The 17,139-nt window shown below is 35.8% G+C and overlaps 2 protein-coding genes across 14 annotated transcripts; one reads left to right on the top strand and one right to left on the bottom strand.

Annotated features, from left to right (window-relative positions):
* Nucleotides 1–1,964: 1,964 nt before the first annotated feature.
* Nucleotides 1,965–5,312, top strand: LOC101220032 (transport and Golgi organization 2 homolog). Of its 10 annotated transcripts, none has more exons than XM_031884103.1 (7): nucleotides 2,515–2,868; nucleotides 3,226–3,273; nucleotides 3,395–3,485; nucleotides 3,580–3,763; nucleotides 4,319–4,525; nucleotides 4,728–4,919; nucleotides 4,990–5,312. In XM_031884103.1, exons 3-7 carry the CDS (start codon nucleotides 3,403–3,405, stop codon nucleotides 5,113–5,115), a joined length of 792 nt encoding a protein of 263 aa, XP_031739963.1. In that variant the 5' UTR covers nucleotides 2,515–2,868; nucleotides 3,226–3,273; nucleotides 3,395–3,402; the 3' UTR covers nucleotides 5,116–5,312. The 10 variants fall into 10 exon arrangements, with proteins under 10 accessions (XP_011654185.1, XP_031739963.1, XP_031739952.1 ...); XM_031884092.1 differs by having other exon boundaries at nucleotides 3,187–3,273; XM_031884097.1 differs by having other exon boundaries at nucleotides 2,516–2,868; nucleotides 3,226–3,316; nucleotides 3,398–3,485.
* Nucleotides 5,313–8,762: 3,450 nt separating this feature from the next.
* Nucleotides 8,763–16,931, bottom strand: LOC101205571 (pentatricopeptide repeat-containing protein At2g01860). Of its 4 annotated transcripts, none has more exons than XM_031884060.1 (4): nucleotides 16,347–16,931; nucleotides 14,201–15,988; nucleotides 13,250–13,301; nucleotides 8,763–9,214 (listed from the first exon to the last, which is right to left on the bottom strand). In XM_031884060.1, exon 2 carries the CDS (start codon nucleotides 15,741–15,743, stop codon nucleotides 14,274–14,276), a length of 1,470 nt encoding a protein of 489 aa, XP_031739920.1. In that variant the 5' UTR covers nucleotides 15,744–15,988; nucleotides 16,347–16,931; the 3' UTR covers nucleotides 8,763–9,214; nucleotides 13,250–13,301; nucleotides 14,201–14,273. The 4 variants fall into 4 exon arrangements, with proteins under 4 accessions (XP_031739920.1, XP_011654198.1, XP_004139567.1 ...); XM_011655896.2 differs by lacking the exon at nucleotides 13,250–13,301 and adding an exon at nucleotides 9,949–10,375; XM_004139519.3 differs by lacking the exon at nucleotides 13,250–13,301 and having other exon boundaries at nucleotides 16,347–16,929.
* Between the last annotated feature and the right edge of the window lie 208 nt (nucleotides 16,932–17,139).

Below are 17,139 nucleotides of genomic sequence, written 5' to 3'. Positions count from 1 at the left end.
TTGGAAATCGTTGTCATACATCGTGTGGAAAAACACGTTGGGGATGACACTTTAAGTAGGACTGAGGTTATCCTACAGTGGTGGAAATACCTAATGTGTGTCATGTCGCTGACGACTTCATAGACGATGATGATGAACAATTATCATCACCTCAAAGTGAATGAAGCGACAATGAATTATAATACATTTTTCACCTATACACATTACTCATTCTTCTATATTCAGTTTGAGGTATTGATCACATTTGATTAACGTTTGTTGGTTTTTATGTCTATGAATATTATGTCATTTTTCAGGGGTTTTGATGAGGCAGATATGTACCTAGAGTTGGACAATGTGTTCAATAACGCGAGAGGATCATCTTCGGTTGGCGACACTTCAAGTTAGTCCTGTTACATAAACACTTGAATCGGTAATTAAGTTTCTATTTTTGATAGTGTTCTTTTTTTTGTAGATGGCCCTCAACCCACTCCTACTCCTACATCGAGGAGACGCCAACACTCTCACAACTTGGAGTTGGATAGATATGTACAGGAAAGTAGGAAGATCCGCATATCAATCGCTCTAGGAGGGGACAAGTCTATCTCGTCACATTTCGTTCGACTCAACAACACCACCAATGTGTTAACACGAGACACGTTTCCAATCCAGACCCTCAAGTGGGCTGATGTACCTCCAGAGTACATTCAGATCATTAAGGACGGCCTACAGGTAAGTTCGTAATTTACCTTACATATATGTTAAACCTACATATGTAGAAAACTAATCCTTATGTATTTTTCTTTTGTAGCGTTGGTTCGTGCTGATCGAGCACTTACTCATTTTGTTAAGCATCAAATGCTCAACACGTGGAAGGAATTTAGGGGAGACAACCACCGACATTTCAAGTAGTTTAGCAACCTTTACGAAGTACGTGTGAACCCACTGCTGAGATTGATGGATCACGTGAAAGATTGGCATTTCCTTTGTTGTTTGGATGTAGGAGCAATCAAGGATAAACAAGGCTGCTAGAGCGAAGCAGCCTTACAATCATAGAAGCGAATCCAAGTCGTTCCTACAACGACAACACGAGCTCCCTAAAGAACACGGTCGTCCAGTGGACCGTGTCAAGTTGTTCAGAGAAACACACGTCAGTAGGACTAAAGAGTTGGTTTCACAGGCAATGGATGCGCATATAAGATTATTGAAACTTTTTCTTTTACTTTCTATTTTTAAGTGAGAAATTGCATCAAATCACAAAAACATTTTAAAAAAACAACTCATGACGCCATTTTTTTCATATTGTGAATATGGAAAAATTAGTGAGATAACCATAGGGCTATTGGAGGGTTATCAGACGATAACCATAGGACTATCAGAGGGTCATCTCTTTTAAATTTGCTACTTTTGCAAATTTAGAAAATGTTGTGACATGTACTCTATTATCATAATTTTTTTTTGCTATTTTTGCAAAAACCTCTTTTTAATTATCATCTCACAACTTAAAACTTTTATGGTGCATAATCAAATGTTGGAATTCCAATCCCAACCCATTTCAAAAAGTTTTCAACCACTCTTTGAAGATGAGATATGCAAGACCATTTTGGGTAGGTGATCAGGCTACTCAAAAGACGATCTTGGTTGGGGCCTCAAGCTTAAGTCTCGAAAGAGTATTGCTTACAATTCTTCCTCTTCCTATGACCAAGAGATGCACTCCATAGATGTTAGCGAACATAACTGAAGAACAACAAATAAGGTCAGAGGAGCGTGACGGACAAATGGAAGAGAGTGCTTAAAAAATGGAAGAACGTGCTCAAAAAATGGAAGAGATGAGGAAGATGACTGAGAAAATGAGTCGGGCACATAGAGGACCGTGAACGCTTGGGGTATATATTTTTTAATTTTTGATCGGTGGAACCCAAAAGGATATCTCACGACAACAAAATAATAATAAAATAAAATAATTAAAAACTATCTTGGGAACCATGGTTTCCCCATGACGTCGGGAAAAAACTTCTCTCGATGTGGTGTTAGGGGAACACTACGCTCGACACACAGATGAGACGTTGGGCGTACACCACTGTCAACATCAGTCAACCGTCGGCATTGACGACATCACAGATAACGCCCCAAATTCTTGTAGTGGTTTGAAGGTTTTAAAGATGCTTTTTCAGTGAGCCTCTTACGCGTAAGCTATTTCGCGGAACGTTTTCAAGAAGATTTTGAACGTTTTGAAGCCTTTCATGCTTACTATCTGAAGGTAGGCTCTTTCACGTTTTGAAGTGACCGCTGCCGAAATTCTATTATGAAAATGGAGTTTTGATGGAGATGAAATTGGAGTTTAGGAGGAAATTTGGGTTTTCATGGGTTTTAATTGATTTTAATGTTTGTGTAGGAAAAAATTAAGAAAGAAGTGTAATAATTATTTTTTGGAGATTGAGTGAATTATGAGAGGTATTTGGGATTTTTGAATAATTTTATTTAAGAGGATAGTATCTTCAATCAACTACGCATGTAATCATCGTTTTTTTCATTTCATAGGATTTTGCTATTTCACCAATTTAAATTAAATTTTGGTAAACCTTGAGAGTCGTGCGTTGTAATGGAATGGGAAGGGCAGGTGTAGTGGGGCGCTCCGCACTCCACACTGGGCCTGATTTTGTAATCCATACCACTCCACTTTGCATTCCCTCCTGTTATCGTACATCTCTCTCTTCTCTTTCCCTTCCTCTTCAGAAACTTCTGCAAATTCCAATTTACTTATCAAAACCTCATCCTCTAAATCGTATTTACCAATCAAATTCGAGCCCCTCTACCACCGATTCACCATCTCTAAGAAAGAAAAAACTTCGGATTGCTCATGTCGGTGGCGCCAAAGAGAAACCATAGGTTTTTTTTCTTGTTCTTTAGAAAAATCTCATTTACTTAATAATGGTGTTTATGACGTTTTTCTTCTAATTGAAAAATAAAATTGTGTCGTATCTGTTGTTAATCAAGAAGAAAAGTGGATGAAATGGAGACAAAGAAGATTTAAAGAATGCATAGTAGCTTCTCTAGTTTAATTCAATTGAAAAAAAACAAAAAAGTTCAATTCAATTGAAAAATGCATTTTTAATTTCTAGTTGCGTGTCAAAACTAGCTTACTCTGTCATATGCCACTTGAAAATACATAATTCCGCCCACTGATTATTCTGAAGTCAAAAGCAGTGACCTTCCCTGATTTTAAACAAGCTTCCTTCACCGCAGCTGATAACTCAACAATTGGTGTGCTCACAATCAACACCTCAATTTTTGGTACATAGAACAAAAATCATATCATTCTTTCAAACATAGAGTAGTACGTTGTTTTGTTCCTCCCATAAACCATAAGTGCAAAGTTTCCAACTTTTCCATCTTCTGATTCTTACTTTCTTAGCAGGAACTATGTGTATTGCAGCATTTGTTTGGCAGTCTCATTCACTATACTCTCTCATTCTCTTCCAGAACAGAGATGAATATCACAACAGGCAAATAAATTTATATTTCTCTGCACCCTTCCTCCTTCCCCCCTTAAATGCAATAGAGATTATGCATGACGACCATATGAGATTATACTTACAGGCCTACGAAACCAATGTCATGGTGGGAGGACAATGAGATAGCAGGAGGGAGAGACGAGGTTGGGGGCGGAACTTGGTTAGGTTGTTCAAGGAAAGGCAAGGTTGCATTTGTTACTAATGTGTTGGAACCTCATGAAATCCCTGACGCTAAAAGCCGTGGACACCTTCCTCTTCTCTTTCTGCAGGTTATATAGCATCATCATGTCTTTATATGATATATCATTGGAAGGGCTTTCAATGCATGATGAGGAATTAGAGATGTTTTAACTATTGAGCTAATTTTATTTTCACACTTCCATCCTTAATTTCTTAATTTTTATCATGCTTTCTTTTTCGTATTATTTTCTGCACATACTATCTACTAACTTTTCTAAGAAGGAATTTGCTCTTACGAACTTATCAATTTTCTCTACATACCTTTGCTTCCTAATCTCTCATCAACACACACCCACCTCTCATTATACGCATATAGTTCATCTCATTCTTCTATTTCAAACTTATCTCACTCAATGTTTTTCTTGTAATTTAAAATTTTCAAATACAAAAACAAAACAACTGCAAAATGTTGAAATACTTTTTGTTAAAAAAACACTTTTTATAGAACTTCTACAAAAGCGTTTGCAAACAGCTTGCTGTTGAAGCATGTTCAACTCTGGAATCTATGATCTTTCTAAAGATCTTCTAATTGAATCCATTTACAGTTATTATCCATTTTTAACAAGAGAATAGTGAAATAACAGAGCACAAAGAGTCCAAAGGAATTTGCAGAGGAGATAAAGGCAGAAGCGTATCAATATAATGGATTTAACCTAATAGTAGCTGACATAAGTACTAAAACCATGATTTATATCTCCAACAGAACAAAAGGGGATCATATTCTCATTCAGGAGGTACCTCCTGGTTTACATGTGTTATCTAATGCAGAACTTGATACCGCTTGGCATAAGGTTTGTAACTCCTAATCTTAACATTATTCAAGGCATGCATATGTGTGTGTGCGCGCGTGTGTGCATGTGCATATATACATATATACGCATATGCATATATATATATATAGACGCACATATGAAAAGGCAAACTAACCTGGAAGAAACAAAAAGTGAAGAAAAATCGAATAGTGAGAGACTGAAGGCTTTGACTTACATGCAGGTGCAGCGCTTGAGGCTAAAATTTAATGAACAGCTTTGTATATATGCTGAAGGTGAAATACCTGAGAAAGAGATGGTTGAGAGATTAATGAGGGATCATGTTAAAGCTGATGAAAGCAAACTTCCTCGTATATCCTCCCCTGACTGGGAGTACAATACAAGCTCTGTCTTTGTCCAATTTCAGACACCTCTGGTAAGCAGACAATTTGTTTTCATTCACAGCTGAAATTTTGACTTAGTTTTTAATCATTTTCAACACACAGGGATGTTTTGGTACCAGAAGCACATCTGTATTGACTATAACTAAAACAGGAATGGTACACTTTTATGAGACTTACCTAGAAACAGGTACTTGGAAGGAAAAAGCATTGAGTTACTTCATTGAATAGTGGAACTAACAATATATAATCATAAGAATTGTTGGTCAGTATATGTCAAAATTTTCGTTGAGTTTCTACAATGTCGACATTCTTTCACCTTCTACTTATCTGCTTACGGAGTTATTTATGTGGATGCTTTCCCTTTATTTAATTGCCCAGAACAAATAAAAGTGTGGCGGCCCATTTATTGGCCATATTTGATGTTTCTTGTCGTGTTTCCTCTTGCTGGGTTGCACCAGATTGGCTATCAGTATGTATTGGTTAAATAAGGGTTTTATGGCGTGATGCATTTGAGCTTGATGCCTCTTTTTTTCAAAAGGAAAAAAACAAACAAACAAACAAAAAAGAAGTCCATAAGACATGTGAATCATATGTATATATTCTAAAGCAAAAAAGCAAGTACGTTTTAAGATATACTATTGAAATCCGTAGATTAGATGCAATGATTCAAAGGTTAAATGGAAAGAGCAGGCAGTAAATTTTCTTTATTGAAACACACAAGCACCCAGACTGCCATACACAACCACATGCACATGGCGTTCTGCTGCCCATCGAGCAATCAATATGAACATGGTAGACGAGAGGAAACAAAGAATGTTCATTATCAATCTATTTAGTGCAGATGAAATGATATTCCAATACATAGAAAACAACTCACCTACTAAATGATACGCAAATCAATGGTGCAATTCGATAATAAAAAAACAAAAGTCTTTTACCACAGGTGATAAATCCAGTATTGTCTGCTTCCTTATAAATTTCCTTACTTTTGACTAATCTACCTGAAACTAAATAAAAGGTGATCATACTCCTATATACATCATAGGTAGGGGCAAAACCAGCTTCCTTAAGCTTTGCAAAGTATCTATCAAAGCTTTATCACTGCACTGTAAAGACTCAATTCTAACTTTTTTCTAAATCATAGATTTCAAATTTGCATTTTCACCATAAAAATAAAGAGAGATTGGATGCACTCTTTGTCACAGATATGATTCATGAATATTATTGAGACTATAAGAGGTTACAAATCTCATAACTGAAGTTGAAAAAAGAAATATACAAATGTCAATCACCTTCTAATCAACAAATCAGCAAACCCAACACAACTTGGCTACAAACCTAAAATGCTTTGTATGAAAATAAAAATGGGTACAACCCATCAACCAAAATCTTCCAACTAATTATACATTTTAAAGGGATATCTGTCACTTTCAATAGAAAGACAAAAGACATGAAAACAAAAAAATTAAAAACAAAAGACATACAAATCAAAAAATTTAAAACTAAAGCGTGTTTGAGGTGAGAGGTGAGTTATAAATGTCTAGATATTATAACAGTCTGTGATTATAGTATCTGCATTTAGAGTGTAGAAAATTATAGTTTGTAGGCAAACTATTATAGTCTATCTTTTTATAATATGTGTTTGAGGTTGAGATTATTATAATTTTGGTTTTTTACTACTCTATTTTGGCATACATATATACTATATATGAAATACATGTTTTTCTTCAATTGACTTTATCAAATCTAGTTAATTAGGATGTTCATTTAATAAATTTATCTTCAAATTGGGTTTTTCACTACATTAGCTGGCAATTGATGTCAGAATTCGACAGAGGAAGAGTCAACAAACATCCATACTAAAAAAATAACTCAAATAATAATATTTTCTTTTTTACATAAAAAAAATTAATGAGTGATGAAAAAATTGTTTTTACTATCAAATAATTTAATTTATGATATGTAATGTGAATATTGGGTTAATGGCAATTTATGACCGCTTGATGAGCATGAGGTCACGTTTGACTATCTTGTAAAGGTAAAATGTGTAAATGAGACTAAGAATGTTTAGATGACAAAAACATTTAAAAAAACAACTTATGACACTTTTTTTTTTTTGCATATTGCAAATATAACAAATAATTAGTGATATCTTAAGATTATTATATAAGTATCTGATAGCTATCAAAGAGTTATCAGAGTGCTATCAGATGATTATCGACTTTTAAATTTGTTATTTTTGCAATTTAAAAAATATAGTGACATGAGTCTTATTATCATAAATTTTTTTGTTATTTTTGCAAGTGTCCCTAATTAAATTTACATATTTATTTATACTTTTTACGCTTCTAAAACTTTATATATTTTACTTAGACTACAAGTTTGGGTCATTTAAATTTTAATAATTTTGATTCTAATATGAAAGAATATTATTAACCTTCTTTAAAACTTTGAAATATTATCAAATGCTAAATTTGTTCTAAACAAAATATCACTTAACTTTAAACTTGTTTGAAAGTAAATATTTAGCTTGTTTCACAGTTTGAGGTTGAAAAAATCCCTAAATATTTGAGAAAGTGAAACAAAGCAAGGTATTTCTAAACCATCAGGAACTATGTTGGCAATATAAAGAGGATTTAGATCGCCAATTGTGTGCTCCAATAACATGCCAACCTGAGGACAAACTCTTTAAAATAAATCAGTGTATGGGAAATTAGACAACAAGAGAGAAGAGCATTTATTGATACCATTTCAGCCTTGTGAAGACAGCCTTATCAGTTCTTCCCAGAGCTCATCATCATGTTGCATGCTAACAAACGACTCTACTGCCTGTCCATGATGACAACAAGATTTTATAACTAGTTCATAACCACAACTCAAAAGCGAAAAGAGAACTCAAATGCAAATTTGCGTGCTATCTGGAACCCAAACTGCCTTCAGTCAAAAGATAATGCAAGTACCTCTTCTATATCTCCTAATTTATCAACGATGACAGCAAGGGCAGTGTTTTGCATTTCCCATTCTTCCAAGAATAAAAACTTGCTCCCTCAAAAGACTTTTATTAATGCCAATATCATATGCATTGCGATTATGTTCACAAAGTCATAAACAGATGTAGACTAACCACTAGAAACAGCAATAGGTAATTTGAACATTCAAACCTTCTCAACTGTATAATGTTTGCTACGAAGAAAAGGAAGCTGCATCTTTGTATCATCATCAGCATAAAGCTCCACCTGCAATAGTTTTGGAGGGTAAAGGGGAAGCAAATTATTAAATAAGAACAAGAAGATTCTAACTAAAAGAAAACATTTATTATGGTTACGAACAAAATGAGCCAAAAGCTCTAAAACATAAGAGTATCTTAATATCATAGTCAGCATAAATCTCCACCTACAATGTTTACAGTTTTACTCGAGATCAAGCTTAATCATTCTATTACAAACCAAGGTAGTAAGGTATGACTTTATTCCACATTGGTTAGAATGGTATGTCCAATGTGGTACTTAAGGGCTCGTTTGGCAACAATTTTATTCCATGTTTCCGTTTCTTATTCCCTCTTAAGAACATGGATGTATTTGATAATCATTGTTTTTGTCCATGTATTTGGAAAAAAGAAACAGAAATAGAAACGTGTGTTTAATAACTGTTTCTTGTTTTCTTAATAATGTCTTACGTTAAAAATATGTCAACTCACATCTAATTCAATTAAACATCAAACAAATATATGTTCTAAGATTGGCTACGTTTTCTTGTCTAACCATGGTCCCTCAATTCTTAACCCATCAATTTCAACTTCATTGACACAACGTTGTTCGGAAGATTTTTGTGACATCTAGAATGTAATATTAAAATTGGAATAAAAAAGAAAATCATTAAAACTAGAAAGGAGAAAGAGGCATAGATAATTCACAATACAAACCAAACATTCAAGGTTGTTTTGTTTTACAAACTTCATGATTCTCTATATTTGTTCTTCTTGGATGACTACCGACAACTCATCTAAATTCTTAGCTTATCTGTCCCATTGCATCTACATATACATAAACTTACAGCTCAATATATACATATATGAAAACACTAGTCCCTTTAATGCACTAAGATATTGAGCTTTGGGACAACAGAATCAAGTTAAATATAAGGATCTTATGTACACAGGCAATGGGCTTCAACTCCTTTTTGGTAGCTTGTTTTGGTTCAACTTCTTCTCTTGTGCAATGATTTGTTTCAGTTGGCTGAGCTTCTTCAACCACAAGGACTTCCTCTACATTAGAGAACATGACTTCAGTGTAAGACATGTGCCTATGGTTTCTTCATATTCTCCAATCTACAAAAGAGATTTAAAACAAATATTTATATGAAAGTTTGAAAGAAATGCCAGTTATTCACAAAAATATAGACTACAACAGCCTTGAATCAAACCAAAAGATAAGAAGGTAAGATCAATATCATTTAAATTATGTATCAGCATAAATTTCAATACATCTGAAGCTTATCTATGAATCAAACCAAAAGATAAGAGATATTCTTAACAACAATAGTAAACACAATAATGCCAAGTGACTACACATTATGGTTCTGTTGAAGTACACTAGGTGAAAGCTTGTATCTTATTAACAACTTACCATCTTAAATTTGTCGCTGATAGTCAACACTGGATTCATGGTTTCCAAACAATTCTCCATTGCAAGGGATGCATTTCAATACACAAACAAGAATTAAACTCTTAAAAGTCATCAATTACATTCAAATTTGTTACTATATTTGATTTGAGGGTGTATAGAACATTTAACTCTCCAATGAAAACCGTATGTTGAAAATATACAGAAGAAACAAAGGGGAAAATGGAAAAAAATTCAACAAAAAGAATTAGAACAAGCTGTAAAGATAGAGAGTAAAACCAAAATTATCCCTCAAAGAACTTTACAAATGTAAATGCTATAGCTACCACCAGAATGGTTTTTTCAAGTGCTGTTAAATAGTAAGTTTGAAAGCATCAATGAAAAGACCACAAGTGAAACCCATTTTGAAGTTGTTCAGTAGAGCAATGGGGAAAGTTACCTTTGGTCGATTGTAATAAAATCGAGTAACATCGGTGAGGAGAATGCATACCACAGTAGCAAAAACATCATTTACTCCAAAAGCTCCAAATGACAATGAGATATTTTGTGCCACATAAAAGCCACCCAACAATGAGATTCATCCAAAAAGGGCCCTCCTCGAAGGACTTCTAAAGTAATTTCTTGAGAGCTCAGGCACGAGTCTAATGATATCAACTATCCTACTAGGACCTTCGGTATCTTGCACAACTTTGACACGAAAGCTACGTTGAGGGGAAGGTCGTGATTTAACCATATCATATCTCCAATATGAAGGATTCATTTTGTGAGTAAAGCCATAATTTAAGAGGCTAGTATGGACTAAACTAGCATATTGTGCCATTGAAGGTTTCACTTCCTAGACGGCTGTATAAAAAAATGTTGAGAACCTGAGATCATTAAAGAGTATTTTGCTTAAACTGATGAGTCACTAATACATAGAACACAAAGGCTAAAATTTGGCAATGTTGTTAAAATGACCCAAGAGTACCCATAAGGCTAATTATCATTAAATGAGGCATAAAATCAGTATAAATCGAGGAATGCCTGGAACCTGAAAGGGGTTTTGAAGGCAAAAACAGAGGATTGGAGTTCTAATTTGATAATGAACAATGATAACAATAAGCAGCAAATACATAGATTCAATTTCCAAAAACAATATCCACCTTTCCACTAAACTACAGCTGAAATTTACTATAGAAAACAAAAATCCTGCCAAACAAAGATAACAAAAAGGTTTAAATCTAAACAAAATTCATCTTAGGATTGAAAATTTGAGAAACCCATAACAGAAATGATAGGAAAATGGGAGAAAATTAAGGGAATACCTAGAATTCTGTTCCCAAGTTCCGCTTTGGGAGTGAGGAGAAAGAGAAGAGCTTCCTGTTGATGGAGCAAAGAAAATCATGAATTTGGAAATTGATGAAGAGGAAAGGGTAGCTGTACGTTTGATGAAGAGGAAGCTTGAGAAAACTATAGCCATAACTTTAGAAGAGAGGCAAAGAAGAAAGCCGGAGAAGAAACGAAGAACAAAGAGAGAAAAGGTAATCGGAGAGGAACTAAACAAAGAGAAACGGAAGAGGAACGAACGAAGAGAAAAAGAGAGTCGGAGAAGAAAGCCCAAGAACAAAGAGGAGAAACAAAGGGAAGAGAACAAGAATGGAACGAGGAGAAACTCTTTTTTGTTGTTCCCACAAATTTCTTATTAAATTAGAAACATTTCTAATTATTTTGGGAACAAGAAACAGGAACGTTACAAAACACATCCGTTTCTTAAAAAATTAGAACCAGAAACAAGAAATGGGAAACGGAAAACGGGAACGTTACCAAACGGGCCCTAAGTAGCTTGGCTCTCCTACCCCAACAGAAACCCCGTGGCTCTCCAAGGTGCTTAAGTACGTAACACATTCTTGCTAAAACCACCGGTAACTTTCAATTAGCAAACCAGCTTTCAGGCAGAAAAGTATAAATTGAAAAGGTACTCAGCAGTGTTATTGAGGTGCATTTTGAGGCAAGCTTATGGTCCTAGGCAAGGTGAGGCACGTAACCATCTTCTTGCCTTGTGCAAGGGTGTCATGTGGTGTACCTTCAATAGTCGACTCCCATTGCACTTTTTCTTTAGCTTTCAACATTGTGAACATGTAGTGGAGAGTGCCATTGCAAGGACACCACATAAAGCCAGAGCCAACAGTACATTATACCATCCCACTCAGAAAGCTGGAACTGGTCAAGTACTCCATACACAAAATGTCATTCAGTTTTTTCCTCGGCTTCTCTCAAATCAATCTCTCTCGTTTCTCCAATTCTTTTCCCAATTTCTATTTCTTATCTATATCCCCTTTAATTAGAGGAAATTCAATCCACTGATATACATCACTATTTATTTTCTTTTCATCCCCCCACCCTCCCTTTTTGTAATATCGATATTCCCTCCAAGAAAGAGATGCCAAGAGTTTCACTTATTTATTATTTTTAAATTTACATTTTATATTGGATCTCATAATGATAGAAGAATTTAACTGAATTCTTCAGGCAAGATTTCAGCCAAATTCTTCGTGAAAGAAAACTTCCATCATGTTAAAATCAACTAATCTTAGTTAAGAAGTTTGTTTATTGTTGATTATTTCCTTCATTGTTAATATTTTCATTGTATTTAAGATATATTTCTGTATTTATTTTTTCCTTATTTGTATTTTTCATTTTTTGTATTGGGTATTTCTATTTAAGAAAACCCCTTTCTTTCCGAGGGAAATAAGAGAAAACACATTTTTACACATGGTATCAGAGATTAAATTGTCCTAAAACTCTAAAAACACCTATTTCTCAAACACTAAAAACACCCTATTTGCCCCCCGCTGCCAGGGTCGTCAACTTTTCCTTGTTTACCATCGTGGTCAATCCTTCAAATCCAAGCTGAACCCGGAGCCAGAGCCGTCAAAGCTTTTTTTTTCTTTCCCTCGAGTGAAACTTGTCCAAAGGAGCCGCTTTTTGCTTAGGATAGCTCCTACCATAGGTCAGTCAAGTCTGCAACAATGTTAGACCTCCAATAATATTGCAATATAGCAGGAGAGGAAAGAAAGAGAAAGCATGTGTAATGGGGAGTGAGTGTGAGTGCTAATACTGGGCCCACAGTTAGTTAGGAGAGAATGGGAGGTTTAAATAGCGGGGAGAGTCACTGTGAGAGGGGAGGAAATATTTTCGAAGGACCTTTATCTTCATCCTTGAGAGAGAGGAGAGATAGAAGGAGAGCGATCAACTATTTTCTTGTATTCTTGCATTTATTTCACCGAATTGACAATCTATCGATTCATCCTTGTAATTTCTTTCGTTTTTACCGATTGAATAAGATCACTCCTAGTTGGTGTTATCACACCAATGTCGTGTTCCGTCACCTTCTGCCATGTTACACCTCCAATCACCGCCACCCCTGTTTTTTCTTCTTTAATCTGGTGTTTTCTTTCCAGATCTTTGGTTTTTCTCTTTGGGTTGGTGTTTCTTCAGCAATATGTCAGACACCAAGCCCATTGCCACTAAAGTCTTAGACAACCGCACCCTAAACAACAGTCCCACTGTCCAAATAACTACCATTCAACTTAATGGGATAACTTTCTTCGTTGGTCCCAAAATGTTCAAATCTATATTCATCAACAAGGGGAGATTGGTTACAAATACACACACATGGGCACATGTGAAAAGGCAAATGAACCCGCAAGAAAGAAAAAGTGAAGAAAAATAAAATAGAGTGACTGAAGGCTTTGACTTACATGCAGATGCAGCGCTTGAGGCTAAAATTTAATGAACAGCTTCGTATATATGCTGAAGGTGAAATACCATGAGAGATTAATGAGGGGCAATGTAAAAACTGATGAAAGCAAACTTCCTCATATATCCTCCCCTGACTGGGAGTACAATACAAGCTCTGTCTTTGTCCAATTTCAGACCCCTCTGATAAGCATACAATTTGATTTCATTCATAGCAGAAATTTTGACTTTAGTTTTTAAAAAAATTTCAACACAGGGATGTTTTGGTACCAGAAGCACATCTGTATTGACTATAACTACAACAGGAATGGTACACTTTTATGAAACTTATCTACAAACAGGTACTTGGAAGGACAAAGCATTGAGTTACTTCATAGAATAATAGAACTAACAATATATAGAAGCTAGATGAGAATAAGAATTGTTGGTCAGTATATGTCAAAATCTTCGTTGAATTTGTACAATGTATATTATTAGTCCAGGAGACATTCTTTCAACTTTTCCTTATCTGCATAAGGAGTTATCTATCTGTATACGGAGTTATTTATAAGGATGTTTTCACTTTACTTAATTGCCCAGAACGAGTAATAGTGTGGCCCATTTATCGGCCAAATTTTCTCTTTCTTGTCAGGTTTTCTCTTGTTGGGTTACTGATGTGCCAGATTGGATATCACAATGTATTGGGGCAAATCAGAGATTTCTGGCGTAATGCATTTGAGCTTCATGCTTTGTTTTCAAAAGGAAAAAAACAAAAAAACAAAAAAAAAGAAAAGTGCATAAGTCATATGTATATATCCTAAAGCAAAAATCCAAGTACGTTTTAAGATGTACTACTGAAATCCATAGATTAGATGCAATATGAACGTGGTAGATGAAGGGAAACAAAGAATATTCATTAACAATTTATTTAGTGCAGATGAAAATGCAATTCCAATACATTGAGAACAACTCACCTACTAGATGATAGGTAAACCGATAGTGCAACTCAGTGATAGATAATAAAAAATATCTCTTGCCACAGGTGATTCATCTTTTTGCTTGCAACAACATTGAAGTAATTTGTTTGTCCATCATAAATCCAGCATTCTCTGCTTCCTTATAAATTTCCTTACACTTGGCTAACCTCCCTGAGACTAAATAAATGGTGATCATATTCCTATATACATTATATGTAGGGGAAAAACCAGCTTCCTTAAGCTTTGCAAAGTATCTAACAGCCCTTGAAAGATCACCAAGAGCAACAAAAAGCTTTATCACTACACTATAAGCAGGAAGATCAAAAGGACAGTTTCCAGACTCCATTTCCCACACTAAAGATAATGCCTCCCTATATTTCCTGTCTGAGTAGCGACTATGAACCAAGGCAGTATACATAACTATACTCGGTTCATGTCCAGATTCAACATACCAGCTATAAAGTTTCTCAGCAATTTCAAATTTACCAAGCCTTGTGCAGACCTTAACTATAGTTGTACAATCTTGTTGGTTTAACTTCAAGGCTTCTCTCTGTCCTAGCTCTTCCAGTAAGGTAAGAACCAACATGTTTTTATCAGGGTTTTTACCAAGCTCCAATATCAACTTCACATAGACGCTGGGATCCAACATTCTCTTACCCTTCTTTGCAGCTACGAGGAGCTTCCAAGCAAGATTTAAGCTCCCACCTCTGATAAACCCTCGCATCATTGCCTCGAGCACACCACGACTTGCAAGTTTAGTGAACTCTTCCAAGTTTACAGCTACCTTCAGTTCATGGTTCCTTGAAAGGACCTCAACGGTTGAGGCCAAAACACGATCATCTGGAAAGAGTCGATGTTGTTCCTGTGCCCAACAGAACGTGTTTAGAGCTCTATCAGGAAGACCCATATGCCCTAGTTCCTTGATTGTCAATGAAAGAGATCCCTTCTGCAAAAACGGACCCCACCGATTGAGAACCTTGGACACATTTTCCTCTGGGGATAGATCTCTAATCTCCCTAGCAAGGCCAATAAGAAAATCAGGACGCTTGTAGACTTGCTTAGACAGCAAAGCGCGGGAAGACACCACTGTTGTTGGGCGGATTTTAGGGTTAGGAAGTCTTGGTGGTCGTAGCTTGTGAGGAAGTGGGAGAGGAAGAGGTCTCTCCCGATTCAATTTACCAGGTTTCTGAGGAATCCTCCCTTGGAAGAGTGACGAAATAGCTTCAATTTCATCTGAATCCCAAACAACATCAGTATCCTTAGTATAGTCATGAGCATGGATTTCTTCATGCTCATCTTGGAAAATCTTAGAGGAAATCAAATCGGTGAAGGGTGGGGAAGGGGCTGAGGTTTTGTTGTTAAAGAATTGGTTGACGGCAGGGTTAGGAGGAAGCTTGGCCCGTCGTGGACAGAGGAGGTTTTTAGGTGGGCGTCTTCTGGAGTTAGCCTTGAAATGAACCATTGTATTCTGGCAGCCAATTCCTCCATTTCCTTTCACCAGAATGGAAGACACTGAAGTTGCTGAGACAATGGAATCCATAATTCCGAGTGAGAAGCTTTGAAGGTGCAAATTACAGACTCCACGGGGTTATAAAAATAGTTTTCTACCAAAAGTTGACCTTACAAGTGAAAATAAAATTACAAGAACCTATCCAATTAGTAGTATCAGTGATACACTCTGTTTCCCTTCAATCTTATCTCTCTCTCGTCTCTTTTATACATTGTAGCCCATTGGTCTCGTTCTAACTTCTTCCTCTGGCTCCTTGGTCTTGCTTCGAATTTGTCCTATGGAAGGAATAATAAAGAAAAAGGAAAGGAAAAACCATGAATTTCACAGGAAAATGACATAAAATAACCATCTCCACCAAACACCAAACACTTCAACTCTAATTTAATAAAAGATACACAAATTCACCATGGTTTGGATTTGTTCAACTACCCCAGAAACAACAAGAATGCAGTGCAACAGACTGTAAACAATATTGAAAACACATGTGAAGTACGAAATGCGAACAAAATCCAATGGACATTTTCAACTTGCATTTTGAGGAATATACTACAAAGCAACACAATGATGAAAAAAGTTGCAAATCAATAACAATATTCAATAAGATTATGAAAGACAATATAGAAGAAGCCATACCATAAATAAAATTGATTATAAGATTCAAAATTTGAAGATATTCTTCAAAGCAAGAAATGCCCACGAGAATCTTCCATTCAAGGGGGGAACCGAAGGGAGAAAAAAGTTGCAAAAACCGTTTTACTGAATGAATCTCCGCGATTTCGGAGCGTGAGATGAGAGTCAGAGGGGTGAGCGTGAGAGAGAGGAGGAGCGGTGGTCGGTCACCGGTGGAGGACGTGAACGTGAGTCTGAGTCTGAGTCAAGAGAGATGAAATGTGAGAGTGAGATAATGAGCTATGGAGAAGTGGAGCGATGGGCGGCGTGAAGTTGAAGACGTGAACGTGAGTTACTGAGCTGGGTGAGAGAGATGCAATTTGAGAATAGAGATTGAGAGGCCGTTAGTTTGAAGAAGAAAGAGAAAAATCCTATCTTTTAAAATAAAAATCAGTTCGGTTGGGTACAGTGTGTTGATTTTTAATTTTTGTTTTCTATTAGTTTTGTGATTTTCAAATTGAATTTAGTTCGCTAAGAACGTTCAGAAAAGTACTAAAAAGAAAACACACTCTTTAGAAGCAAACTCTCAGGTAGAAACAAGTGATCCATAGCGTTCAATCCCTCTAAGACGAAGACAGTAAATGGAGGGGGCGACGACCCACTTTGGAATACATTACTAGGATCGATGATCGAACTGCAGCAAAGCATATGAAGATCACTTTTCTTTTTCTCAAACGATAAAGGCAACTTCCATTCGACTAATGGTTAAGAAAAAACGTGGATATTTTAGGGGGTTTTTTTTCAATTTTACCTTCTT

The sequence above is a fragment of the Cucumis sativus genome, chromosome 1, assembly GCF_000004075.3.
Source record: "Cucumis sativus cultivar 9930 chromosome 1, Cucumber_9930_V3, whole genome shotgun sequence".
In the NCBI taxonomy this organism is placed as follows: domain Eukaryota; kingdom Viridiplantae; phylum Streptophyta; class Magnoliopsida; order Cucurbitales; family Cucurbitaceae; genus Cucumis; species Cucumis sativus.
Note: the sequence above shows the minus strand (reverse complement) of the source record. Positions and strands in the feature narration are given on the sequence as shown.